The 27253-nt window shown below is 37.3% G+C and overlaps 1 protein-coding gene across 1 annotated transcript in view; it reads left to right on the forward strand.

Moving 5' to 3' along the window:
• Nucleotides 1–27253, forward strand: part of CPNE8 (copine 8) — a 215605-nt gene that overhangs the window by 10955 nt on the left and 177397 nt on the right. The window contains exons 2-3 of the mRNA XM_059185658.1: nt 18798–18838; nt 20139–20185. Of these exons, the coding sequence (XP_059041641.1) occupies nt 18798–18838; nt 20139–20185 (88 nt within the window). The remainder of the gene's footprint in view (nt 1–18797; nt 18839–20138; nt 20186–27253) is intronic.

The following is a 27253-nucleotide window of genomic DNA, read 5'->3' on the forward strand; positions in this document are numbered from 1 at the left end:
GACTTGCTTATTTAATATGGGATGGAAAATATGCAAAATAGAGAAATAATAGAATTTGTATGTATGATGAGATCCTATATAACATATCTTAATAAGAAAATGAACATATCTTTGACCAAGGGAAGATTTTTGTCTTGGAGAGAGATGTTTCTAGTAAGTTATGTGGTGAACTGATAAAGTACAGCAGCCCACGATGGTTTCACTTGGGTAGAATCGTAAGAAGAACTGTTTGGTGGCTTGGCCTCTTCAGGAAGCAATAAGTTTCATACCTGCTACTATACTTTCTGCCAGACCCTGTGTTTTTTTTCCTACCAGTTTTAAATTTGTGTCATAAAGGGGTAAACAGAATTTTAGAAAAGTCTAAATTCAACTAAAAAACGTGTTCACAGGAAGATGGAAGAGGAAATAGTACTTTCTATAGAAAAGGGGGAGAAAAACCTACAGAACTTCTTTTTATGTGCACAAGTAAAAAATGAGCATATTTACTTAAGTTACTATCTGTAAGCCATGTTGTTCCCTGCGCTTGTCTGGTTATAAAGTTTTGTTGGATGGGCTAAAGAATTTTTGAAGTACTTGTGATATCTCAGTGTTCAGTTGATTGTATTTTGCCTAAAATGTTATATCCCACCTGATTACATTGAATCTTTCCGGAGACACTGACTTTAATAGTGGTTCTTACTAGGAAGAAAAAAAAAATTAAAGCTACTTTGTTTCAGTGAGGGCAGTACATGGATGAATTACTTTAATGCAAGATCATATGATGACAATTGAGGAACATTTCTAGCACATGCATAAAAAGCTGTGGTTTAAAAAAATGAAATTATCAGGTGGTTGTATCACTTTCATTTTGGGAGCATGATTTCCACCAGCTATTCTAAACAAGGGTTTATCATCATCAGAATTGCTTCAGAGATTTTTCAAAGGATGTATGGGGACTCCTGAGAATTCCAGTTTGCTTCCCTCAAGGGACTAAGTCCTCCCCACCATTTTCTCTATTCCCCCCAAGCCCTGTAGAGTTTCTGCCAGTTGAGCCTCAAGCCTTGATCTTGCCTCTTTAATAGGGCTGACTTCTCTGCTTCTGACTGGGTCCAGACCTGTCTGACTCCTGTAGGTGCCATGGCAGACGTTCCTCGCCTCTCCCCACCTCACATCCAGCTATGGCCACCCTCCTCCTTCCTGCCATTAATCCTGTACATTGACCTGCTAGAGGCCTGTTCAGAAAGCAAATATTATCATACTTTTACTCTCTTGTTTAAAAACCCAATTGCCTGGGGGCACCTGGGTGGCTCAGTGGGTTAAGCCACTGCCTTCGGCTCAGGTCATGATCTTGGGGTCCTGGGATTGAGTCCCGCATCGGGCTCTCTGCTCAGCAGGGAGCCTGCTTTCTCCTCTCTCTCTCTCTGCCTGCCTCTCTGCCTACTTGTGATCTCTGTCTGTCAAATAAATAAATAAAATCTTTAAAAAAAAAAAGAAAACCCAATTGCCTATGTATTAAGTCCATGAGAACTTCACAAACCCTGACCTAGCTTTTCAGCCTCCTCTCTCTCTCTCTCTCTCTCCATGTACTGCCACCCTCTTTCTCCCTACTGACTTCTAAAAAACTCTCTCCTAAACTCTAAGTCATTTCAGACCACCTGCATTTCCTGAGAGAACTAGACGTTGAAACCTTGGTTCTCGGGGGGATAGTTTTGCCTCAGTTTGTTATGTCACTCGATAGACTCCGTAGACTCCGTAGACTCTACTTTCCCTGATCCTTCGGATCGAATTGACTGTCCCTCCCTTTCTGTCATCTGTAATGAATTTATTACACACATTCCACATTCTGCTGCATATGTTTGTTTACAAATTTGTCCCCTTATTAGAGTATACATGACCTAGGGTCAGGAGCCCATGTGTTCATATCAGTCTCCAATACCAAATCCTATTTCTGTCACTCAGTAACTTGGTCCTTGTTGAATAAACATTTGAAAGAGTATCAGACAACTATTAAATTTTAAATTCCTATAGGACACGAATTGAGTCTTACTCACCTTTTTTTTTTTTTTTTTAAGGATTTTATTTATTTAGTTGACAGAGAAAGAACACAAAGAAGGGGAACAGTAGGCAGAGGGAGAGGGAGAAGCAGGCTTCCTGCTGAGCAGGGAGCCCCATGTGGGGCATGATCCTAGGACCCTGGGATCATGACCTGAACCGAAGGCAGACGCTTAACTGAATGAGCCACCCAGGCACCCCTCTTACCTTTGTATCTATTTAGTATCTAGACCAATGTTTTGCATTTGGATAGTATTTGATAATTATTTATTCAATGTATAGTTGAAGAGAGGAAAGTAGAGCATCCCAAATGAATGGGAACCATGACTGGAAGGCATAGGTACAGGGGAGAGTGTAACATCAATTGATTTGAGAAAAAAATCAGTTGTATAAAGGCAGGTACAAGGAGACATGGGTGAACAATTGCCTATACCTGTTTCATTCCATTATTTTCTAGGATTTATAAAATACTGTAAGCAGCATGGCTTCATAGTTGCTAATGAGGTTTATTTGTTTGTTTATTTATTTTCTGGACCCTAGATGAGTGTTTTGAGTCAGGGGCAAATTCCTAGTCTAATCATTTGTGACAAAGGTAACAGATGCATATTAGAAAATTATTCTCAGTCTCCCTGTTCGCCTGGTCATTTATGTTTACAAACAAATTTCTGTCTCTTTAAACTCTGTTGCTGATTTTCAGATTGTTCTTAAGGACCTCTCAATTGTTCTATGGTCAGTGATCCAAAGAAATTACAGAAGGTGTTCCTTAAAATCTGGAGGACCAGCCAAAACAAAACCCAGCCAACCTAACCTTACCTTCATAAGCACGTGATTTTTTTCTCACTGGCATAGTCTGTGCATTGGTTGCTCAAGTCTTAAAGAGAGCTGACAAGGTACCCTTGCAAGATTTTTTTTTTTTCAATGTTGAGCCTGAAGACATATTACTTATTAAAACACATAGAAGCAATATGTTGCTCAACAACTTATAGACAAGGACACAGAGAGTGAGAAAACCTAGTCATGTGACCAATATATTTTTGAAGCTGTGTGGAAGGCAGCTACCTCTGAGCTGATGTTGACAGAGTAGGTTAGCCTTCAGCTTTCTACTTGGTGGTGATTTGTGGACCTCTCTCGGTCACTAGCTTTTGGTGTTTGAACAAGTGATTGTCACCTGCAAACATGCTTCATGCAATGACTCCGAGAGAAGTAATAAACCCTGAAAATTATTTAAAATGTGTGCAAGGTCATTTCCCATCTAGCTGTTTGCAAGTTAGCTGAAAGCAGCTATTACTTTTAGAGCAGGCGCCAGGAGGGATTGAGGAAAATGGTGATACATAGTTTCAAGTGTTGTAAAGTAGTAAGGGAAATGGTGGAATAAAGAGCAGAGCACAAGTTTAGAGACTGAAATATCTGGATTTACTGCAGCTCCATATATTGTCAACTAAGTTTAGATAAATTAATCTCTCTCTGCTTTGGTTTATAAATGAGAGAAGTTCTTTTTTGTATAGTTGCTATGAAGATTGTATGGGATAAAATCATTCAAGTATATAGAAAGTTCTTATCACTTAGCAAGGAACTCTTTTTTAAAAAAAAATTTATTTTATTTATTTAATTGTCAGAGAGAGCACAAGCAGGGGGAACAGCAGGCAGAGGGAGAGGGAGAAACAGACTTACCCTGAGCAGGGAGCCGTATGTGGGGCTCCATCCCAGAACCCTGGAATCATGACTTGAGCAGAAGGCAGATGCTTAACCGACCGAGCCACCCAGGCACCCCAAGGAACTCTTATTTTTATTCTGGCATTCAGTAGGAATAGTTGGAAAACAGTGGATTACCTCATGAAAATAGCAAAGGCGCTCTAAAAAAACAAAACAAAACAAAACAAAAACTTAAGTTTTAGAAAAGTGCTACATGCTCATGTAAAAACACACTTACACATAGGTGTGTGCACGCGCAGGCGCGCACGCGCGCGCGCGTGCACACACACACACACACAACCAAACAGCATTGGAAAGAACAAAGGAGAATGCACAATTCACCCCAGTTCTACTCCATGCTAAAGCATATCAGCCAGAGCGTATTTCTTTGTGCCTTTATTACGATGTATTTACGGGGCGCCTGGGTGGCTCAGTGGGCTAAATAAGCCTCTGTGTTTGGCTCAGGTCATGATCTCAGGGTCTTGGGATGGAGCCCTGGCATCAGGCTTTCTGCTGAGCAGGGAACCTGCTTCCCCTGCTCTCTCTGCCTGCCTCTCTGCTTACTTGTGATCTCTTTCTCTGTGAAATAAATAAAATCTTTAAAAAAAAGACATATTTAAGGCATGTATCCATTAATATTCATGTTATGATGACTTTGACAAGATAGTGTCTCAGTTTGTTCTTGGATTTTCCCTTCCGGATATAAATATTTGAAGCTGACTTCCTTCCTATGAGCATGGCGCCCCCTGCCTAGAGAGCAGGAGCTCAGAGCATGCATTTCTAAGTGAATGACCTCAGCTGCCATCCCAGTTGACCCCTTTTCCTTCTCTGCCACCTGCACAGAGTCTTCTCTGCTATTTTAATTCTGTTGTTAACGGACCACTGGGAGGTTACAGTGTGCTTTTTGCTGCAGGACCTGGGTGTGGTCTTGCTGCCTATTTGACCCTGGAGTCCTGCTCCTTGGCTAATGGTGCTGGACTCCGTTGATTTGTCAGGCTTTGTTGTTCTGTTCTTGTTTCAGTTCTTTACAAAGGGTCTGTTACGTTCTTAACTCTGGGTTCCACAAAACATCTCTATATTTTCATCATACATTTCCCTCTTTTGTGTCACTTAGAACTAAATGAGCCATAATTCATGCAGTGAATATTTATCTGTATCACAGAACAATATCTTATTTATTTTATTTGCATGTCACTCATTACTATTGAGTATGAATTTCATTTAATACATTCAGTGAGTAAATTCCTGTTCCCTTCTTTAGTCCATTACTTAGAGAATGCTTTGCATATTTATAGCTTTAACATTTTATCCAATATATATGTAACAAATGTATTTTAATTACTGTATCATCTCTGTATGGAAGTTTAAAATGCATTCATTATCAAATAAGTTAATCCATTCTCTGAGCTTTGTGTAAAACTTAGAAAGTATTCTTCATGGCAAGATTTAAAAAATAGTGTGTTACATTTTTTCCCCCATCTTTTCTAATTGATTCTGGCTGGTGTTTTATTTTCCATGATTTACTTTAAAATATTTCAGCAGAGACAGTACCATAGTGTGTGTTACATTGTAGAGTTAAATCTAAAATATCTTAGTCAGAAGTACATATTTGGATGGGATTCATTAGTATTTGAAATTAATCGTAAGTCCACACTCCAGAAGTGTCTACTCTGGACTGTCATACTATCTTTATCTGGTCAACACCAGAGGATTTTGTAATTACTATGGTTGACAGAAATGGCTTTTTATTATTTATTTATTTATTTATTTACTGGAGAAGTGTATGGTGATCAGATTTGTGGACTGACCACTTTATGCTGGAAGATAATTATAATAAAAAAGACAGTAGTAAGCACTGGAGAACATATGGAGAAACTGGAACCTCCATTCATTGCTGGTGGGAATGTAAAGTGGTACGGCCACTTTAAAAAATAGCTTGGCAGTTCTCCAAATGTTAAAAATTGAGTTACTCTCTAAACTAGAAATTCCACTCCTCAGTATGTAGTCATGAGAAATGAAATCATGTGTCCACACAAAAACTCAAATGCAAGTGTTCATGGCAGCATTATTGTTAATAGCCAAAAGTGGAAACAGCCCAAATGTGTGTTGTCTAATGGGCCCATGTGGTATATCTGTACAATGGAATATAGTTTGACATTAAAAAGGAATAAAGCACTGACACTTGCTACTATATGGATGAGCCTTAGAAACATTAGGCTGAGTGAAATAAACTAGTCACAAAAGACCATATATTATATGATTCCATTTATATGAAATGTCCACTTGGAGACAGAAAGTGGATTAGTGGTTACCAGGGGCTGTGGAAGGTGGAATAGGGACTGACTACTAATGGGTAGAGGTTTTTTGGGGGGGCTTGGGGGGAGGTGTCAGTGTTTTGACATTAGACAGTAATGATGATTGCACAACTCTGTGAACTATACTAGAAACCACTGAAGAGTACACTTTGAAATGGTGACACTTTCAGTATGGGAATTCCATCTGAGTAAAGCTGTTATAAAAGAAAGATACATATATTAGCTAGAAGTATTACACAAGTGAAGAGGTCATACATACCTGGTAAATCCTGTGATTCTGCCATTTGTAGTGGTGCTCTAGGCCTAACAACTTCCTTGGTCATGGGCTCAGAATGTCTAAAGGATTCTCTAGACAGATTTGACCAGAGCGTAGATGAATCTTGCTACCGGGATATTATCACATATGCCTTAGGGCACTGTTTGGAATGCCTGAAAGTGGCAGAGAGCCAGAACTTGTAAACGTGTAAAGCATATTGTGGGATTGCTTTGAGTCCCACTTGGTAACAAGTGTTTTTGGGGCATAATTTGGTCTGAGACTTGGTAGCCAGGTTATAGTATACTGTAAGAGCTGTAAAGCACTGCCCGTTACTTCAGTAACTAAAGGCAACAAGTAACTACCAAAAAGTCCACAAGGGATAGGAGAATTATTAACAGTTGATACCTGGGACAATTATTGACTTTTATGTATTCATCATGCCCCCAATTGCTTTACTGAATTATCTTATTAATTTTGAAAGATTTTATTAATTAATTCTCTTGTTTTTTTTCCTAGGTACCAAATTAAATCTGCACGTAATAATAATTTACAATACCATATCACATTGTCACTTTGTCTCATATTCCCGAGAGCTTCTAAAGTGATGAATGATAACAGTAGTTGCCGTTTATTTCATTTTGTTCTCAGGAATAGAGACAGTCAGTATAACCAATACAAAAATCAAAAATCAAAATCAAAATTGTAAGTCAATGAAAAATTTACAAAAATGTTCCGTAAGCACTTACTTTCTTGTGACTTTCAGCACTTTATTTAACATCTCTGAATATTGTTATCTCCTCTGCAGTATGGAGCCTGAGAATAATTGCTACTTTTTTAGGATTGTGTTGAGGGTTAAATGAAATGATTTATTTAAAATGCTCAGCATAGAGCCTGGCACCTTGCTCCTTAAATAAACGACAGGTGCAGAATTTGTGATACAGGTTCAAGCTGGGTATGATAGGGCCCACAGGAGGGAGTAATCAGTGCTACCTTCCCAGAGCACAGCAGTGGGAAGAGGCTGGGAGAGGAGTTGACATGCCCCAACAGGAAGGAAGTCGGTGAGGAAATTCTGGGAAAGGGGATGCTGTGGTTAAAACATGAGTACAGAAATGTGAGGTAAAAAGTCTGAAATGTCTGGAGCAGAGTCTATGGTGTGGAAGATGGATAGAGGCGCGGCTGGAGGTAAAGCTAGTCAGAATGCGCCAGTATTTAGTGCTCCATTAAGGAGTTTGGAATTTCTGTAGGTCATGAGTTTTACGCAACGGGGCCATTTGCTTAGGTTTTCCTACATCTCTACAGTATATGTACTGCTCTTGGAGGCATCTTGAATGAACTGGGACACAGGAAGCAGGAGGGTCACTTAAGAGCTCAAAGTCTGGGAAGTAGTTGGGACATGGACACAGAAGCAAAGGTGGAGGGAAGCGTCAGAGGAGAGAGGAATAGGGAGATGAGGGATTGGGCAGGATGATTCTGTTGGAGTCTGGCTTGGAAGAGAGAGGGGGTGGGTTAGACCATGTTGCTGTGCGTGGATCCCACAGCTGTAGTAACAAATGACCACCAACTTGTTGGCTTGTAACAACAGAAGTTTATTCTCTCACAGCTCTGGAGGCCAGAAGAGTGAAGTCAGTAGCAGAAACCGAGCTGCTGGCCAGGCTGCTCTCCCTCTGGGGCTGTGATGGAGAATGTGTTGCTTGCCTTTTCCAACTTCTGGTGGCTGCCGGAATGCCTTGGCTTGTGGCTGCATCCCTTCGGTCTCCAAGGCCAGAATCTTCTCATTTCGATCTGCTTTGTTCACGTCGTTGTCTCTAGTCTGTGTCAAATCTGCCTCTGGCTGCTTCTTATAAGGATATATATGATTGGGTTTGGGGCTCCCCCACATAATCCAGGATAATGCCCTCATCTTAGGATCCATAATTTAATCACATCTGCACAGAACTTTTTTCCCCCCTAATAAGGTCACGTTTAAGTTCTAGGGATGAGGACTTGCCTGATACGTTTGGGAGAGGACATTATTCTGCCTTCTGTGGTTGCCATTTACTGAGATACTGAATGGAGCTGCAAGATTGGGGAGTCTGTAATGAGATTAGTTTTGTACATGAGTTTTTGGTTTTTAAGAAGCCCTATATCCTGTTCTCAGTGTCTTTTTATCCTGTCCATTTTTGTTAAATGTTACATATCTCTTTGCAGCTTAAAGCAGGGATTGGGTTTTGTACCTTTTTCTGAAAGCTTGCTATTACCCTGGATTAACCTTACATTACTGCAAACCAGTGGGTTCTTCTATTTACCTTGGCTCAGGCAAACCAGAGCTCTGACGAGTCATGTTCTGAAAAATCCTTGGTTTTCTTTTAAGCAATTTCCAAGAATATCAATCATACTGAATGCCTTCAGAGAACCATAAAGGTTTTCAGTGTTAAAGATCTGCCCCTATAATTTCTTTTAATATCTAAACTGAGTTCAACCCATGCAAGGATTGAAAATGTGTTTCTGGGGCACCTGGGTGGTTCGGTGGGTTGAGCAGCTGCCTTTGGCTGGGGTCCCGATCCTGGGGTCCTGAGATGGAGCCCTGAAGCAGGCTTCCTCCTGAACGGGGAGTGTGCCTCTCCTTCTTCTTCTCCTTGCCACCCCCACCCTGTTCCTGCGCTCTCTTTCAAATAAATAAATAAAATCTTAAAATATATATATATATATATATATTTTATCACCGATACTTCCAGCTCTTCAGTGCTAATGTATAAATACTCTGAACAAGCAATTTTGGCAAAACTGAAAAACAAGCTAAAAAGTTTATTTCCAGTTTTTGTGGGGTAATGTGTGTCACATATGACAGAGTTCTCCTTGGTTGCTCAGGCTACAAGAGGCATCTATGGAGCTGAATTTGTAGTCTATTTGCACAACTTCAAACCTGAAAGTCTATTCTTATTTTCTTGAAAGCCAGATAATCTTGTTAAGTACTTTCCAATGACCCTATCCTTCAGAATTACTTGGTATCTTAGATTCTAGCTGACTTTGACTTTTCAGTAAGCTTCAGTTTCAAAATACTTCATTTTTTCATTTCTGAAAGCTTTACTTTTTGCCTATGTGTAATCTGTTTCCCCTTGTTACAGAAATTGCAGTTTCAGGTAAAATGGGTTTTTTTTCCCCTTAAATTTCTGTGCTAAATTCCCAGAGATAATATTTATTCAGTGAATGATAATAATAAAAAAGTTTGAATACACGAATCAAAGGTGATTAAATATTACATTCAAATCACTTCAAATATGGGATAAATTTCCTTTCAGTTGCTCAAAAAGGTTTGATTTCCTTGTCTTTATATATAGATATATATATAAACCTCTGAAAACCATTTTGTGTGTATGTGCATTAAAAAAATATGTGTATATATATATCCCCCAGAACTTCCTCATTCTAGTCTATAAGACAAAATAATGCTCAAAGGAAGGGCCCTGGTGTAGTAACATGGGGCATATTTATGATGCTAGGAAAGGAGTCACTCTGTGTTTTTTCAGTTAATGGATTACTTATTAGTGTTAGGGCTCAAATTGCCACCTCTTCTGTTCTTCTTTTCATAGTAAGACACCTCACCATATCTACAATAAAAAAAGCCGGTGCTTCTGACTGGATACTAAAGCCATTCATTCTTCCAGAGGCTGCTGCTTGAGCCTTCTTCTGTGCTGGGTTTCTGCCAGCCTCAGCCCTGCTTCATAGAGCCCTCGCAGAAAGTCAGCGATGCCCAGACTATGCTGAAGAACAGTAAATAAAAAAGGCTCCCAATAGTTTCTTAGATTTTAGTCAAACCCAGAATCATTCTGTTGGTAGATACAGAACAACTTTGAGGGGGAGACTGTATGGTGCAGGGGTGAGGTTCTCTGTCCACTTGTGGACAGTTTATGCTGCGCTCTGTAAAATGGTGATGCATTCTTCAGCTCTGTAGGCTCTGTTTTTGCTCCTGTGGAAAATGAAATGGGACCGTATCTTATTTGGCTCGATTTGTAACCTTTTTTTGTTCTTATGAAACATGAAATCAAACTGTTCCCACGGGCACTGGCCACAGGTAAAGGTGCTTTTTAGAACTCACTCATGTCTTTAATTTGAAGATTTGTTCCCTAAAACAACTCTAGTGTTTGTTTTGTTTAATTAGCACTTTATTTTTTTTTTTTTAATTTTTTATTTTTTATAAACATATATTTTTTATAAACATATATTTTTATCCCCAGGTCTGTGAATCACCAGGTTTACACACTTCACAGCACTCACCAAATCACATACCCTCCCCAATGTCCATAATCCCACCCCCTTCTCCCAAACCCCCTCCCCCCGGCAACCCTCAGTTTGTTTTGTGAGATTAAGAGTCACTTATGGTTTGTCTCCCTCCCAATCCCATCTTGTTTCATTTATTCTTCTACCCACTTAAGCCTCCATGTTGCATCACCACTTCCTCATATCAGGGAGATCATATGATAGTTGTCTTTCTCTGCTTGACTTATTTCGCTAAGCATGATACGCTCTAGTTCCATCCACGTTGTTGCAAATGGCAAGATTTCATTTCTTTTGATGGCTGCATAGTATTCCATTGTGTATATATACCACATCTTCTTGATCCATTCATCTGTTGATGGACATCTAGGTTCTTTCCATAGTTTGGCTATTGTGGACATGCTGCTATAAACATTCGGGTGCATGTGTCCCTTTGGATCACTACATTTGTATCTTTAGGGTAAATACCCAATAGTGCAATTGCTGGGTCATAGGGCAGTTCTATTTTCAACATTTTGAGGAACCTCCATGCTGTTTTCCAGAGTGGCTGCACCAGCTTGCATTCCCACCAACAGTGTAGGAGGGTTCCCCTTTCTCCGCATCCTCGCCAGCATCTGTCATTTCCTGACTTGTTGATTTTAGCCATTCTGACTGGTGTGAGGAGATATCTCATTGTGGTTTTGATTTGTATTTCCCTGATGCCAAGTGATATGGAGCACTTTTTCATGTGTCTGTTCGCCATCTGGATGTCTTCTTTGCAGAAATGTCTGTTCATGTCTTCTGCCCATTTCTTGATTGGATTATTTGTTCTTTGGGTGTTGAGTTTGCTAAGTTCTTTATAGATTCTGGACACTAGTCCTTTATCTGATATGTCGTTTGCAAATATCTTCTCCCATTCTGTCAGTTGTCTTTTGATTTTGTTAACTGTTTCCTTTGCTGTGCAAAAGCTTTTGATCTTGATGAAATCCCAGTAGTTCATTTTTTCCCTTGCTTCCCTTGCCTTTTGCGTTGTTCCTAGGAAGATGTTGCTGCGGCAGAGGTCGAAGAGGTTGCTGCCCGTGTTCTCCTCAAGGATTTTGATGGATTCCTTTCGTACATTGAGGTCCTTCATCCATTTTGAGTCTATTTTTGTGTGTGGTGTAAGGAAATGGTCCAATTTCATTTTTCTGCATGTGGCTGTCCAATTTTCCCAGCACCATTTATTGAAAAGGCTGTCTTTTTTCCATTGGACATTCTTTCCTGCTTTGTCGAAGATTAGTTGACCATAGAGTTGAGGGTCTATTTCTGGGCTCTCTATTCTGTTCCATTGATCTATGTGTCTGTTTTTGTGCCAGTACCATGCTGTCTTGATGATGACAGCTTTGTAATAGAGCTTGAAGTCCGGAATTGTGATGCCACCAACGTTGGCTTTCTTTTTCAATATCCCTTTGGCTATTCGAGGTCTTTTCTGGTTCCATATAAATTTTAGAATTATTTGTTCCATTTCTTTGAAAAAGATGGATGGTACTTTGATAGGAATTGCATTAAATGTGTAGATTGCTTTAGGTAGCATAGACATTTTCACAATATTTATTCTTCCAATCCAGGAGCATGGAACATTTTTCCATTTCTTTGTGTCTTCCTCAATTTCTTTCATGAGTACTTTATAGTTTTCTGAGTATAGATTCTGTGTCTCTTTGGTTAGGTTTATTCCTAGGTATCTTATGGTTTTGGATGCAATTGTAAATGGGATTGACTCCTTAATATCTCTTTCTTCTGTCTTGCTGTTGGTGTAGAGAAATGCAACTGATTTCTGTGCATTGATTTTATATCCTGACACTTTACTGAATTCCTGTATAAGTTCTAGCAGTTTTGGAGTGGAGTCTTTTGGGTTTTCCACATATAGTATCATATCATCTGCGAAGAGTGATAATTTGACTTCTTCTTTGCCGATTTGGATGCCTTTAATTTCCTTTTGTTGTCTGATTGCTGAGGCTAGGACCTCTAGTACGATGTTGAATAGCAGTGGTGATAATGGACATCCCTGCCGTGTTCCTGACCTTAGCGGAAAAGCTTTCAGTTTTTCTCCATTGAGAATGATATTTGCGGTGGGTTTTTCATAGATGGCTTTGATGATATTGAGGTATGTGCCCTCTATCCCTACACTTTGAAGAGTTTTGATCAGGAAGGGATGTTGTACTTTGTCAAATGCTTTTTCAGCATCTATTGAGAGTATCATATGGTTCTTGTTCTTACTTTTATTGATGTGTTGTATCACATTGACTGATTTGCGGATGTTGAACCAACCTTGCAGCCCTGGAATAAATCCCACTTGGTCGTGGTGAATAATCTTTTTAATGTACTGTTGAATCCTATTGGCTAGTATTTTGTTGAGTATTTTCGCATCTGTGTTCATCAAGGATATTGGTCTATAGCTCTCTTTTTTGGTGGGATCCTTGTCTGGTTTTGGGATCAAGGTGATGCTGGCCTCATAAAATGAGTTTGGAAGTTTTCCTTCCATTTCTATTTTTTGGAACAGTTTTAGGAGAATAGGAATTAGTTCTTCTTTAAATGTTTGGTAGAATTCCCCCGGGAAGCCGTCTGGCCCTGGGCTTTTGTTTGTTTGGAGATTTTTAATGACTGTTTCAATCTCCTTACTGGTTATGGGTCTGTTCAGGCTTTCTATTTCTTCATGGTTCAGTTGTGGTAGTTTATATGTTTCTAGGAATGCATCCATTTCTTCCAGATTGTCAAATTTATTGGCGTAGAGTTGCTCATAGTATGTTCTTATAATAGTTTGTATTTCTTTGGTGTTAGTTGTGATCTCTCCTCTTTCATTCATGATTTTATTTATTTGGGTCCTTTCTCTTTTCTTTTTGATAAGTCGGGCCAGGGGTTTATCAATTTTATTAATTCTTTCAAAGAACCAGCTCCTAATTTCGTTGATTTGTTCTATTGTTTTTTTGGTTTCTATTTCATTGATTTCTGCTCTGATCTTTATGATTTCTCTTCTCCTGCTGGGCTTAGGGTTTCTTTCTTGTTCTTTCTCTAGCTCCTTTAGGTGTAGGGTTAGGTTGTGTACCTGAGACCTTTCTTGTTTCTTGAGAAAGGCTTGTACCGCTATATATTTTCCTCTCAGGACTGCCTTTGTTGTGTCCCACAGATTTTGAACCATTGTATTTTCATTATCATTTGTTTCCATGATTTTTTTCAATTCTTCTTTAATTTCCCGGTTGACCCATTCATTCTTTAGAAGGATACTGTTTAGTCTCCATGTATTTGGGTTCTTTCCAAACTTCCTTTTGTGGTTGAGTTCTAGCTTTAGAGCATTGTGGTCTGAAAATATGCAGGGAATGATCCCAATCTTTTGATACCTGTTGAGTCCTGATTTAGGACCGAGGATGTGATCTATTCTGGAGAATGTTCCATGTGCACTAGAGAAGAATGTGTATTCTGTTGCTTTGGGATGAAATATTCTGAATATATCTGTGATGTCCATCTGGTCCAGTGTGTCATTTAAGGCCTTTATTTCCTTGCTGATCTTTTGCTTGGATGACCTTTAAAAGGTCACAGATAATAACATTGTTTTTACTGTGAAACTATTAAAAAAATTCATAATACATATCAAGTAGGTTTTCTTCTCCCAATTGCATTTGTGTGAGGATAATGGTATTTGTTTCCCTTTTTAGAATTAAAAAAAAATTCAATATTTACCACGCTTTTGAAGAAGAATATTTATTTGGTGATTTCATTTAAGGAGCGGGAAGACAGCAGCAGGCTCAAAACTCTTAGGTTAACTCACTTAACAGATCACTTTTACCTTCATAGGTCATGTTATTGTATGCTCACCGTAGTCATGAAGAGTGAGAAGCTTTAGTAGTCCACTCATAAAGCTTCATTGTATATAAATACAATGAAGAAGAATATTTGAACTTTTTAAAAATAAGTTATTTATTTAATATTCATTTGTTAAGTTTTAATTATATATACCACCTATACATTGTTTTTTTTTTTCTCTCTCTAGTATATTTTAAAAAATAGTTTGGATAAGAGTTAACCATTGTACCTGATCTTTTTAAACATTGTATCTTAATTAATCTGACTCTGTTTTTAGGTTACTGTTCTTTCTCCCCATAACAGCTGTTTTATATACAGTCCAATATTGCTATTTAGGTTTTTTGTTTCTGTTTTTGTTTTTGAGAAGGAGAGAGAGAGAATCTTAAGCAGACTCCATGCCTAGTGTGAAGCCTAACTCCAGGCTTGATCTCACAACCATGAGATCATGACCTGGGCTGAAATCAAGTTAGACACTTAATTGGCTTGAGCCACACAGGTGCCCCTGTTATTTAGTTTTTTTTGTGACTTTTTCTACCTAGTACAATTCAGGCTTCTTCAAGTAAGGGAGCATGTCTTTGGTATTTATTCTATCTTTGGTAGTGTTTAAATAGGTCTTGGGCATAGAGTATTTGCTTAAAAAATACTTGCAGAATTACACTGAAGTTAAAAGGGAATTGCTCTTTTCCAGTTAGAGAAAGGCGAGTCTTTAGCTGAGAGGTCATTTTAAGGGCGAACTGACTGTCCCATATGGGTCTTGCAATGGGAATTAAGTCTACAATGACCAAGAAAACTAATATTCATGTGGGCCATTCAGTATAGTTCTGTGCTAATAATGGTATGAGAACTATCTTAAAATCAGAAGGTACCTTGGGCATAAAATCAGAACATGCAGGGTTAAAGGATGAGCTAAGGGACTATTGTCATCAAGGGAGGGTAGCTTGATGCATTGGTCTATTGTAAGTGTTACAAGGGATCAATACCTATGAGGATTAAATGGTTAAGGGGGAAGTCAAGGAAGCCTTTCTCCTGGCTGGTCCTGGAAGGGTGTTACTAATTCTTGCTTTATCTAGTCTCCTACTTCAGGTTTCCTGCAAAATATGCCTCTTCCATTAACCCAGTACTTAGCATTTAATTGATTGGGCCTCAGCTTTAGTGATGCTATTTCAGTTGTATTCTTTTAAGTCCAGGAATTTTAATTGAAATTTGAGGGTGAGTGGTTACTAGAACAACTCCGGCAATTCACAGATTATAATTTTGATTAAGTTACTTCTTCATGGAAGTTTTCTTACTCATATATTCTATTTTGCCATAATTTCTTTTCAGGACTTTGCTCTCTTCCTTGTTTTGGCTACATCTGGATTTACAGAATTGAAAAATATATTCAGGATTTTTTAACCCACTGTTGAAGTGCAGCCTCACATTATAAACTTACAGGCATAAAATTACAGGCATCCTGGCTCAAGGAAATGACACCTCTATGGAAAGAAGTGTCAGTTTCCCACATGAAAGCTAATTAGTGGTATGTGTTTGTGCATGTGTGTGTGTATTATTATTATTATTCCCCTCATATAGGAAACAAAGATATTTTTCTGTGAATAAATACAGTTATGCTTGGTCTCCATTCTATTTGTCTCCATTCTATAGTCAGGATTTCTCTTCATACTGGTCTTGGGACAGAAACTTATTTTATTTTATGCTCTAGTGGCTTAACCAGTAGGTACAATGTGGGGGCCTTCCATATTTCCAACAATTAGAGGTAAATACGTTGTTTCTTCTGGACTTCTCCCGACACTATGTCTGGAGAATTTCTCCAGCTGGAGTGTATCTCCAGCATTTTGTGAAGAACAGAGAAGTCAAATTCAGAAGGGCTGATTCCACTGGATGATACGGGGCTGTGTGTGTTCTTACGCGTTCATTCAGTCTCTCCGAGCCTCAGCTTAGTTTCTTGTTTATAAAACAGCCTTCACAATAAGACCTGTCTTGTTTTACTTAATGTGAATGTGCTTTATTTCTAATTGAATTTTGAAAAGGTAAAAACCTTTATTTCTATCACCAACCCAAACTTTATGATGAATTTTGATAATCAGTGGTCTTTTATACACACACACACACACACACACACACACACACACACAATTTAAGTATACTTGGCTTTCGAAACTTTTCCAAACTTTTGAAATTGTATATGTTTGAATTTTATTGATGAAATTTATTGTCAAAGAGCATTGGGAAAGTTAAATTGCTAATTTAAGGGGCTAATTTTAAAGAGATCGTGGAGTTTTATTTCTTATCATGTAAAGGATCCAAGATTTTTTTGTTTCTCTGTTTATTTTTTACCTTACCATGTATATTATGTATATTATGGGTCATAATGGTCAGAAGAAACAATGTGACCTGTAAAGTCTAGGGTTAAAAATATTAATTTTTTAGTTGCTAGGTATCCATTATTTTATATGGGGCTAAAGGTTGTAGTTGTTCTGTTTGTTTTTTGTTTGTTTTTGTTTTGTTTTGTTTTTTAAGAGACAAAAAGGCACTGAAATCACATTATCTTCTTTTAACTATGTGAATGACATGGTTCTTGAGTCCCAGCCACCTTGCGCTATTTTGCACTGTCATCTCTCTTACATTATCATGAACTCTGAAAGAAAGAGCTGAATTATGTTTTTTAAGGACACTAATGAGCAAAAGGCTGGAGATACGAAAATGGCTGAGGAACTTCCACCTAAGTGGAGACCCACCTTTGTAAATATGTATCACAGTGATTTTTCAAGTGGAAATGTTTTAATTTACTATTTGCTAACCATTGCTGCAGTCATGATGTCTGCTTACGGCACAGAAGGATTATTTTAATTTGATTTCTGACTAGTGGTCTTTGAAGCTGACTTAATTCCAAATCTAAATATGTCTGATATTTTCTCTTCTTTTTAGGACTATTTGAAGACATAATGTCATTTTTGTTTTGGGTTTTTTTTTTTTTTTTTTTTGGTCTGTGCTGCGCTCTTCTGTTGATTCTGTTTTTATTTTCTTATTGTACAGTGATTCCATGGAAGCAGTAACTTTTGAGAAATAAGAGGGGATATCTGAAATAAGAGAGGATATCACATTGATATTTAAGATGGCCTTTCAGATACCATGGGCAGTACGAATAAATGCACAGAAGTAGTGGTCCTGGGTGGAAGAATAAGACAGTTTAAACATGAGATTTTTAGTATAAGTATTAAGCATAAAAATGTAATTTGTTCTTACAGTTATTACCAATTAAGAAAGGAAGAATAAAAAGGACAAATTTAACTTTTGGTACATTCAAGTCATCATTCTAGGTAGTCACATTTTTTTCATACAAGAGTATAGCTTCAAATTACCATTTTTAGGAAAATAATCTATTTTATATGGGAATTTTTCCAATTTGTCTTACTAATTGGGGCATACTGAATTAATTTTTTTTGATTACTCAGGGTTATTGTTATGAGCATAAAGTATGGGACTGCATTACTACCACTGAAGATAGACAGGATAGCCCAATACCAGAGGGATACAGACTTCCACAGTTTCTGATTTTCCATTTTATTCTGGTTTAGATATGGAAATATCTGTAAGGAAGAATAAATAGATGCTAATAATGGCCTTGTCCACCTTTTAATATTTTTCTTCCGCTGAAAAATTCTTTGGTAGAGATCTGGACATTCATCTTAAATTCCCAGACCAGAGTAGCAACATAAAGCTCCTCCGATTTGCTGTGACAAGGTGACGGTGTCAATAGGTGGTGCTTCACTGTTGCCTTCTAATTTTGTGTTCTCATGTGATCACGTGCTCTGAATCCCAAACAATTTTGCATCAGTCACAACTCACGATTCAATTTAGGAAGCATTTCTGACCATCTGTATGCTGATTAATGGAATGATAGAAGGAAACTTGGAACAGTTACATCTCTCAGATTTTTATCTTCGAATGTGGAGACTCTTGTCATTGACCAGCTATAGTACAAGGCTAAGCAAATAGGCCTCCCTCACCCCTGCATCCTGAACTTTGAAGACACAAACTGAGAGTTTTGGTGGGGGGGCTTGTAGAGGGGATGTGTGAGCCTGGTGGTGGGTATTCAGGAGGGCACGGATTGCATGGAGCACTGGGTGTGGTGCATAAACAATGACTCTTGGAACACTGAAAAAATAAAATTAATAATAATTTTTTATAAAAAACTGCAAAAAAAGTACAAGCACATATTTAGCAAATTTTCATTTAGTCATGTACATATATACATAATATACATATATAACACTCATAATACACAATGCAGACACATACCACAGATACAATATATGTGTACATATATGTTACATATATGATATGTAAAAATTTATATATTTGTTTACATTTATGTATTTATATAAATATTTTGGCCTTATATTCATCTGACATGTTCTTTCATTCAACAGAAATCTTCTTGACAGAGACACATTCTCTAAATCTGATCCAAGTAAGTATCTGTTATTTTCTTTTTGAAGCAGTCTACTTATTTTTCTTACTTGATTTTGTAAAAATTGTATGAAACTTATAGTTCTTGTTTAAATAATTGTTTTAAAGCACAGAGAGAAAGACAGGGGATGGTGTCAAGCCTTGCATTCTCATCTACCTGGGCAGTAGTCTGGCTAAAGAGAAGGAGTTGCTTAGCACTTTGGAGAGTAAGATGAAAATGCAGATATAAGACAATTCACTTTGAAATTAAAACCTCATGGTACGGCTATATGATAGAAATTGTGTTTGAAAGGTGACCATAATGAACCATAATTTTAAGTGGTTTTCCCACAGTAATACTTTTCCTTCTTTTTTATAAATAAAAGAAGTATGTAAAGGCATGCTTAACCAAGTGAAACATACAACATCATCTTGTATGAACTGAAATTTTGATTGCTAATAATGTATATTAAAAAAATTGGAGATAACTTGTACAATGAAAAAGACAGTTTAAATTAGAAAACAGCAACATTACTATATAAATCAGCAAGTGTTTCCAAATCTTGAAATAGTTAGAAATGTATATCCCATACCTCTCCATCTCTACAAGTACAGGATGATTGTGATTTAGGGGGAGGTTTTGTGAGATGTTAGGATTTTTCAAGTAGTCATTGGGGAAAAGGCATTACAATGTGGGTATTAAAAGTTCCTAGGGCTCACTTGACAGATGAGTGGGACTTTTTTTTTAATCCCTAATCTTTACTCCAAAGCCTTCATTTCTCTTTTTGTGACTTCCTTTTGTGGTTGACAAGATTGCTTACCTGTTTGTAGCTATTGAGGGTGGGAGTTGCAAATGTTAAATACAGAAGATGATATGCTCCAGATTGTCCTTCTTGTGATGGCTTTGAGCATTATGGGTATCTTAGGAAGAGCTTGACTAATCTTTAGTAACATGAAATATCTCAAACTGTTAAACTATAGTTTAAAAATTTATGTGTCTCTGTAGCATACTGTAAAGTTATGTGAAGCAAAGTTCGTGTAGACATTATGTATTATGTAGACATTAGCAAATAATTATTGTATATTTTTGTGTTTAGGTCTATGCATGTTAGGTTCTAAAGATCTGATACAGTTTCTTGTTTCTTCACAAAAGTTTTTAGTCATTTAATGTTTTACTAGCAATTTTCTTAGAGGAGGAATAAGCCCAGGAATTAGGAAATCACTTTGATGTAGCTTTTGGACAGCTAAAGCATAAATTATATACATTCATATCTTATATTTATAAAAAGACATTTATATGTTTACTTTTTCTTCTTTTATAGTTTGTGTCTTATATGTACAAGGAGTTGGAAATAAAGAATGGAGAGAGGTAAGCATTAGAAATTTTTTTAATATCATTGTGCTGGAAAATATGGTCGAAGTTACAGTTTGGTCAAGGTGATACTTCCCTGATTTTAGTTATTTTAAGTCCTTTTCAACCCAAAGATTGCATTTTTTAAATTTATGAGAATAATCTTTGTGTTTGTTTTTATTAATCCTCAATGTTTGTCTGATTTATGACCTTCCTGTAGAATATTCTAGCCTGGAAACGTGTATTTTCCTCAGTGTAAAGTAAATTTAATGTGTTGCAATCCTTACATAATTGAAGGCTAGATTTAGTCTCACTTTTAGAAGTCAACCGCTGATTTTTATAAAATATTGCTTTAAAGGGTTTAAATGTGATGCTTGATATCAACTGTCACTTACTTTTTGCTAGTTAGTAATTTATTATTTGAAAATAAAGTAAAAACTCCATTTCCTAATACAGGCATACTTTGTTATTTATTTATTTGTTTTTTATTATGTTCATTTAGCCAGTATATAGTACATCATTAGTTTTTGATGTAGCATTCAGTGAATCATTAGTTGTGTACATCACCCAGTGCTCATCACAACATACTTTGTTAATGAAATAAAAGCTGAGAGGCAGAATTATTATTTTGGTTAATTTGTATTGAGAGCATCTCCATGTTCCTGTGGAAGGATGATCACTAGAGGGGAGGGAGTCTATTAAAATAAAAGGCATTTCTCTCTGCTTGTAGTTCACTCATTTCTATCTGCTTCCTATCCTAGGAAGTCAGTGCATTGTTTTAATAGGGTTGCAGTTTCTGGTGAGATTCCTGAGGGAGATTTCTGTTATTTGTTGCCATAGATTGCCTTGTTGCCCAGCCATTTTACTAGTGTGTCTCAGCTGTGAGATAGAAAATAAGACTGTAGGTCATGGTCATTTATTCTCAAAACTGGCAGAATAAACCAATTCAAAAATTGTTCCCACAGATAATGGGTCAGTGGGATACTGAGCACCAGTTTCTCATATTTAACTGCTTATAGACCTTTCCATGTAATTATTTGAGCTTCATCTCAAACTCTACATACATGAATGTAAATTCATCACCTCTACCCTATGGCTGCTGCCTTTGCTCTACATAGAGCTAATAACATCATCAGCCAAAATATCAAACTGCGATTTTTGTAGCCGTCCTAACTTTCCTTCCCACACCTTCTTTATTTGTCAGTTACCCAGTGGCGTGAATTCTTTTTTGTTAAAAAAAAGAATCTCAAATGAGCCACTTCCTTCAGCAGAACTATGTTCTCTTTTGTCTTCTCTGTTAGGACATTCTCCTGAATCCATGCTCCTCTTTCTTGTTCTTCTATCTAATTATTCCTTTGATTATGTTCCAAAAAGATTTGCTGTCTCTTGTCATTTGCTCTAGAGTTCCTTTGTTTAAAGGCCTGAGGCAATCCAATGGATCTGCTGACTGCCCATTAAGAGTCAAGCTAGCTGGGGTCGGGCATCGGGCACTTACCAGGAGTGTTCAGAAAATAACATTGTGGGGCACCGGGGTGGCTCAGTGGGTTAAGCCTCTGCCTTCGGCTCAGGTCATGATCTTAGGGTCCTGGGATCGAGCCCAGCATCGGCATCTCTGCTTTGCGGGGAGCCTGCTTACTCCCTCTTTCTGCCTGCCTCTCTGAGTACTTGTGATTTCTCTCTCTCTCCGTCAAATAAATAAATAAAATCTTAAAAAAAAAAAAAAAAAAGAAAAAGAAAAAAAAATAACATTACTTGAGGGACCAGTAAAGGAACTGAGATAAATATTCACAAGGTACTGGACCAGGCATCTGGGCCAATGCAGATCTCTAGTGATGAAGCTTTCTTATTGCCTATACAAGATCTTTCCTACTAACTACTGTTCTCAGCCCTTTAGATATATTCGCTCATTTATTGTTTGTACAATAACCTTAAGAAGTGATGCTATCATAATCCTTATTTTACACACAAGGAAACTAAAGCACAGAAAGCTTAAGTGACAGGATGAAAGTTATCCAAATATAAATCACAAAGTGAGGATTTCAGCCCTGGCCATTGGGTCCAGAGCCTTTGTTTTAGACCACCTTGCTTTGCAGAATCCTGATCTGGTCCCAGCATTCACCTTCTGGTTTTGTTAATGGGAGGAAGTTCTATAAATTGATTTTTGGGCTTTATTCTTATTTATTTCAGCTTGCCTCTGAATGAGAGACAAATAGGAAAGAAGGCCTATTCTTCAGGGAAAATAGCATAATAAGAAAATAAGACAGAAAACAAAATTCTACTTGTTTATTTTTTCTCCTTGAAGGAGTAAGAAGAGTTAGTAAGAGGAACCAATACTCAAAGGGAGTATAAAAACAAAGTAGAAATTTAGAGAGTGATGAGAAATAGGACCCAGAGTTACATAGTGTGGATAGGAACAGATGGATGGAGAGGAAGAGAAACCAGTTAAGAGGTAATTTCAATAAACAGCATTTCAGAAGAATTAAAAGTGTTAGTAACTGGAGAATAGTCTGGAAGAATAGAAAGGAAGTGCCAGATGCAAGAAAGAAACATTTAGGAGCTGAAATCCATTGTATTTGGCAGCTATTTGAACTTGCTAGATAAAGGAAAGGTGTGAAAAAATTAAATACTTTATATGTATATTATTAAATCACCACAAAACCATTTGAGAAAGACAGTTTCCTTATTTTGAGAGTCAGGTGATGTAGTGGTTTAGGGTATGCACTTGACCACTCAGTGTCTGTTTCCTCATCTGTAATGTGGGAACTGATGATTCTAGCTCATATAGTGGTGAGGAAGATCAAATGTGAATGACTGGTAACTGTGTCTGGCATGTAGGAAACATTATATGATTCAGGATACATTGGGACCCTAAGAGATCAAAGCATTTCTATAAGGATAACAAAACTAGTAAATGGCAGGTAAGTAAATTCCCACATTATAAAATTCTGTAAGATTCATTGCATAAGCCCAGCAGTTGATGGGAAAATGACCTATGGGATTTACTTGGCCTCAAACCTAATATGAAGCAGTTGTGTTACACAGCTGCTAAAAAGCTAATGCAATCCGAGGACACATTGATGGATGTGCCATGCTTACATCAAAGAAGATAATGCTATTATGTTGAACTACATGAAATTGTCATTTTTGTAGGTCAATGGTTGAGTGTTGGCAATTTTATGTGATTCAATCAAATACTATTGTATTTTGCTCTGGTGGGAGCAAATCTGGAGTGTTACTTTTCTGTTCTCCATCTGAGACTGTCAGAATGCCAACTCCATATTTTAGGAGGGCTGCCATCTTGAAGAAAGGGATAGAAGCTATGCTGTATGAATAAAAGTCATAATAAATGTCTTCAAACTCTTGAAAGTATTTTCAGTTAGAAACGGTAGTACAGGTACTTGATATTGAAACAAAAAAGGAAACAAAAAATTTAGCTCAGAGGATGGAGTGACAGAGATGTTGTTTAAGCCACTGTGAGGAAGACTTTTTTTTTTCTTTTTTTAAGATCTTATTTATTTATTTGAGAGAGAGAGAGAGAGAGAGCGCGAGTGTACAAGCAGTGGGAGGGGCAGAGGGAGAGGGAGAAGCAGACTCCTTGCCGATTAGGGAGCCCATCCTGGGGCTTGCTATTGGGACTTCTAGCTCGTGACCTGAGCTGAAGGCAGACGCTCAGCTGAGCCACCCAGGTGCTCCTGTGAGGAAGACCTTTGTAATACTTAAGAGTATCCCATGGTGGAGTGGGTTTCCTAGAACTGTATGCTGGCACTCTAGTGGATGTCCTGTTTCTGGAAGCATTTAAACTGGGGTGGACTAGTTTATCAGGAGTGAAATTGGACTCAGTTCTAGTTTCCTTACAAGTCTTCTTTTTTATGAGACGAGAGAATTCAAAAGTTGTCTAGTCATTTTTTTCAGCTCTTCCAAGTATCTTCTAAGTATTGAATATTATTTTACAAGATAACAGCAAAAACCACTCTGGTAACTACTCTCAGGATATTTGAAATCAGACAAGTAGAACAGTATTATTGCTACTTCATTGATAACTTTAAATATATCCACCCATTTATCCGTTTGACATATGTTTGAGTGCCTGTTTTGTATAAGATTTTAAAATAGTATTCTGCTTCGAGGAGCATACAATATAGTTGGAGAATTTTATTGGCAATTCCAGTGTGTCTTACTATTACTGTACTGACTTAGGTACCAACACTGTATCAGTAGTATAGTGGTTGTCTTTGTTTTTGACTTTAGTTGTATTCTGGAGAAGTATGTAGTAACTAGCTATATGATTCTATGTTCTGGGATGAATTACCTTTAGATAGTTAAAAGTAATAAAAAAAGAAAAAGAGTTCAAACCATATTGAAACAAATGCTCTAACTAAAGAGAGAAAAAATATTTAAAATTGATCTGTAGTTGAAGTCTGCAATTTAAAAATCATATATGACACTGTTAGAATTACCTGCATGTCTTCTATAAATTCTGATGATTGCAAATTATCAAAAGCTCTTGAAGTAATTGATATTTTTAAACTAAAATTATTTCAGTGCATAATAGTTTGGAGTTAGAAATGATACTTAAGTGTCATGAATGATGAAAATATGAAAACCTCTTAGTGGCAAGTGGAAATGGCAAAGTATTATCCCTGAGGATGTACACTTAACTTTGAGGGGTTCTGAAAATGTTGCAATTAACTTATCTGAGTTAAATTTTAGTTATTCATAGGTAATCTCCTTTGTGAATTCCTCTTAAGCATTTAAAATTATAGAGTTGGTTTTAGATTCTCTAAGTTAGTATGGGCTGAAAGAAAGCGAACTGAAGTTTATATAATCCACAGCGATCCTAGTTTGACAGTAATCTGCTGCCACATGTTGATTACTATAGTCTGTTGTCTCTGCTTCTGAACCATTCCTCTGACATGGAGCTACTTTAACGTTTATTCATCTCCACACTGAATCATATATGTATAATACATAAACACACAAACATATTCAGAAAAGTTGAGAATATTGTTCATAGTCCAGCTTAAATCATACCTGACCCAACAGACTTTTCTGAACTTAATATCTAGAATTTCCATCTTGCACCATTAAAAATCCCATAATTTCTTTATCTTTCTCATGGTCCTTGTCACCTTCTATGGTTGTATGATATGGTTGTATGATAACCATTCAACAAACATCACGGTCTTTTTTGTGAACTTACTCTCTTAGAAGTATGTCTAAGCTTCACTTTTCAACTCAGTGCTCCTTAAAGGTCAGCCTCCTACACTACAGCACTTAGGCTGGGGCTTTGTTCTTAGAGGGTGCTCAGTTAATATTTGCTGAAAGGTTAAACTTGAGGATACCCTCAAATAGAGGCACACACTTGACTCTCATGGTTTCAAAACTGAGAACCCCCTTAGATCGTTTAGTATGAAGGTCACATTTTTCAAATGAGAACATAGGAATGGTATACTAACCAGTTGTGAGAGCCCAGTGCTTGTTCTGCTACACCCTATCATAACTTGAACTACAGATTTTGGAATTGGAATTACAGCATCATTTGAAAACATAAATGTTTCTTGAAGCTTAGGGGATACTAATGAGAGAATGAAACCATTCTCTCCTTTTTGTCCTGTAGAAATACTAGATGGACTTTGGGGTGGGTATGTGCTCTGGTGAGTGCTGTGAATTGTGTTAAGACTGATGATTCACAGACCTGTACCCCGGGGCAAATAATACATTGTATGTTAATAAAAAAAAAAAAAAGAAAATACTAGAGTGAACCAGGAAAAGTTATTGATACAGGATGGGAAGCTCCCCCCAATCCTTAGGCAGACCCCATTGCTGAGGCCCTGAGCAGATCCTATATGGCTGCTGATAGCGCCTTCACTATTGAACTCAAGCTGTCGAGCAGTGGAACATTTCTGTTTTGTCTGTTTTTTTTTTCTATTTTTTAAAAAAGACCTTAATGACAGAATACTGCTAAATATTCAGTCTGCAGACATTATATTCTTCTCAGACATTTGAAGGGGTCTCACAATGTGTATCATTACTTCTCCAATGTGGTTCATTGAGGGGTTGTAACAGAAGACACTGAAGTTCTATTAGAAGAACACTTGTGCAATATGTGGTGGGAACAATCTTCTTTCAGTATTTTCTGTGGTATATGTAGTCAGTCTTAAGGCATTACTATCTTAGCAAAAATATTTTGTGTGCCCCTCAGGATAATACTGTATATATTTGAATTCCCAAGGTCAGCCATACCGGTTTTCGAAAGAGACCTGTGAGCCTTGAAATTTTTTTGTTTAGGAAAGGACATGAAGTAGTTTTGCAAATATTCCTGGGTACAGATGATTAGAAGCTATGGCTTAATTTAAGTTGTCCTTTCTTTATATGGCTCAGTTAAAAGTCTTTTAACTGAATATTCTGTGACCAATTGAACAAGAATCATGCTTTCAATAGAATTTTGCTGATTATTACTTGAAAAACAAATCCAGGGGCGCCGGGGTGGCTCAGTGGGTTAAAGCCTCTGCCTTCGGCTCAGGTCATGATCCCAGGGTCCTGGGATCGAGCCCCACATTGGGCTCTCTGCTCAGCAGGGAGCCTGCTTCTCCCTCTCTCTGCCTGCCTCTCTGCCTACTTGTAATCTTTGTCTTGTCAACTAAATAAATAAAATCTTAAAAAAAAAAAAGAAAAGAAAAGAAAAACAAAGCCAGAGTAATTTTGGTCCCTTGAGTTAATTTTTCTTGTTCTTAATTATTTTTTATTTTTTCCAGCTTTATTGAGATCTAAGTGATATATATATATATAACATTATGTAAGTTTAGAACATACAATGTAATTTGATATATGTATATATTGCAAAATGATTACCAAAATAGGCGAGTTAACACACCTATCATCTCAATATGATTGTGTGTGTGTATGTATGTGTTATGGTGAGAACTTTAAAAATCTACTCTTTTAGCAAATTTCAGATAGATAGTATAGTATTGTTAACTATAGTCACTATGTTGTACATCACATCTTCAGAACTTATTCATCTTTGGACTTGAAGTTTGTATCCAGTGACCACTTTTGCCCATTCCCACCACCCTTGACAACCAC

The sequence above is a fragment of the Mustela lutreola genome, chromosome 8 (genome assembly GCF_030435805.1).
Source record: "Mustela lutreola isolate mMusLut2 chromosome 8, mMusLut2.pri, whole genome shotgun sequence".
Classification (NCBI taxonomy): Eukaryota; Metazoa; Chordata; class Mammalia; order Carnivora; family Mustelidae; genus Mustela; species Mustela lutreola.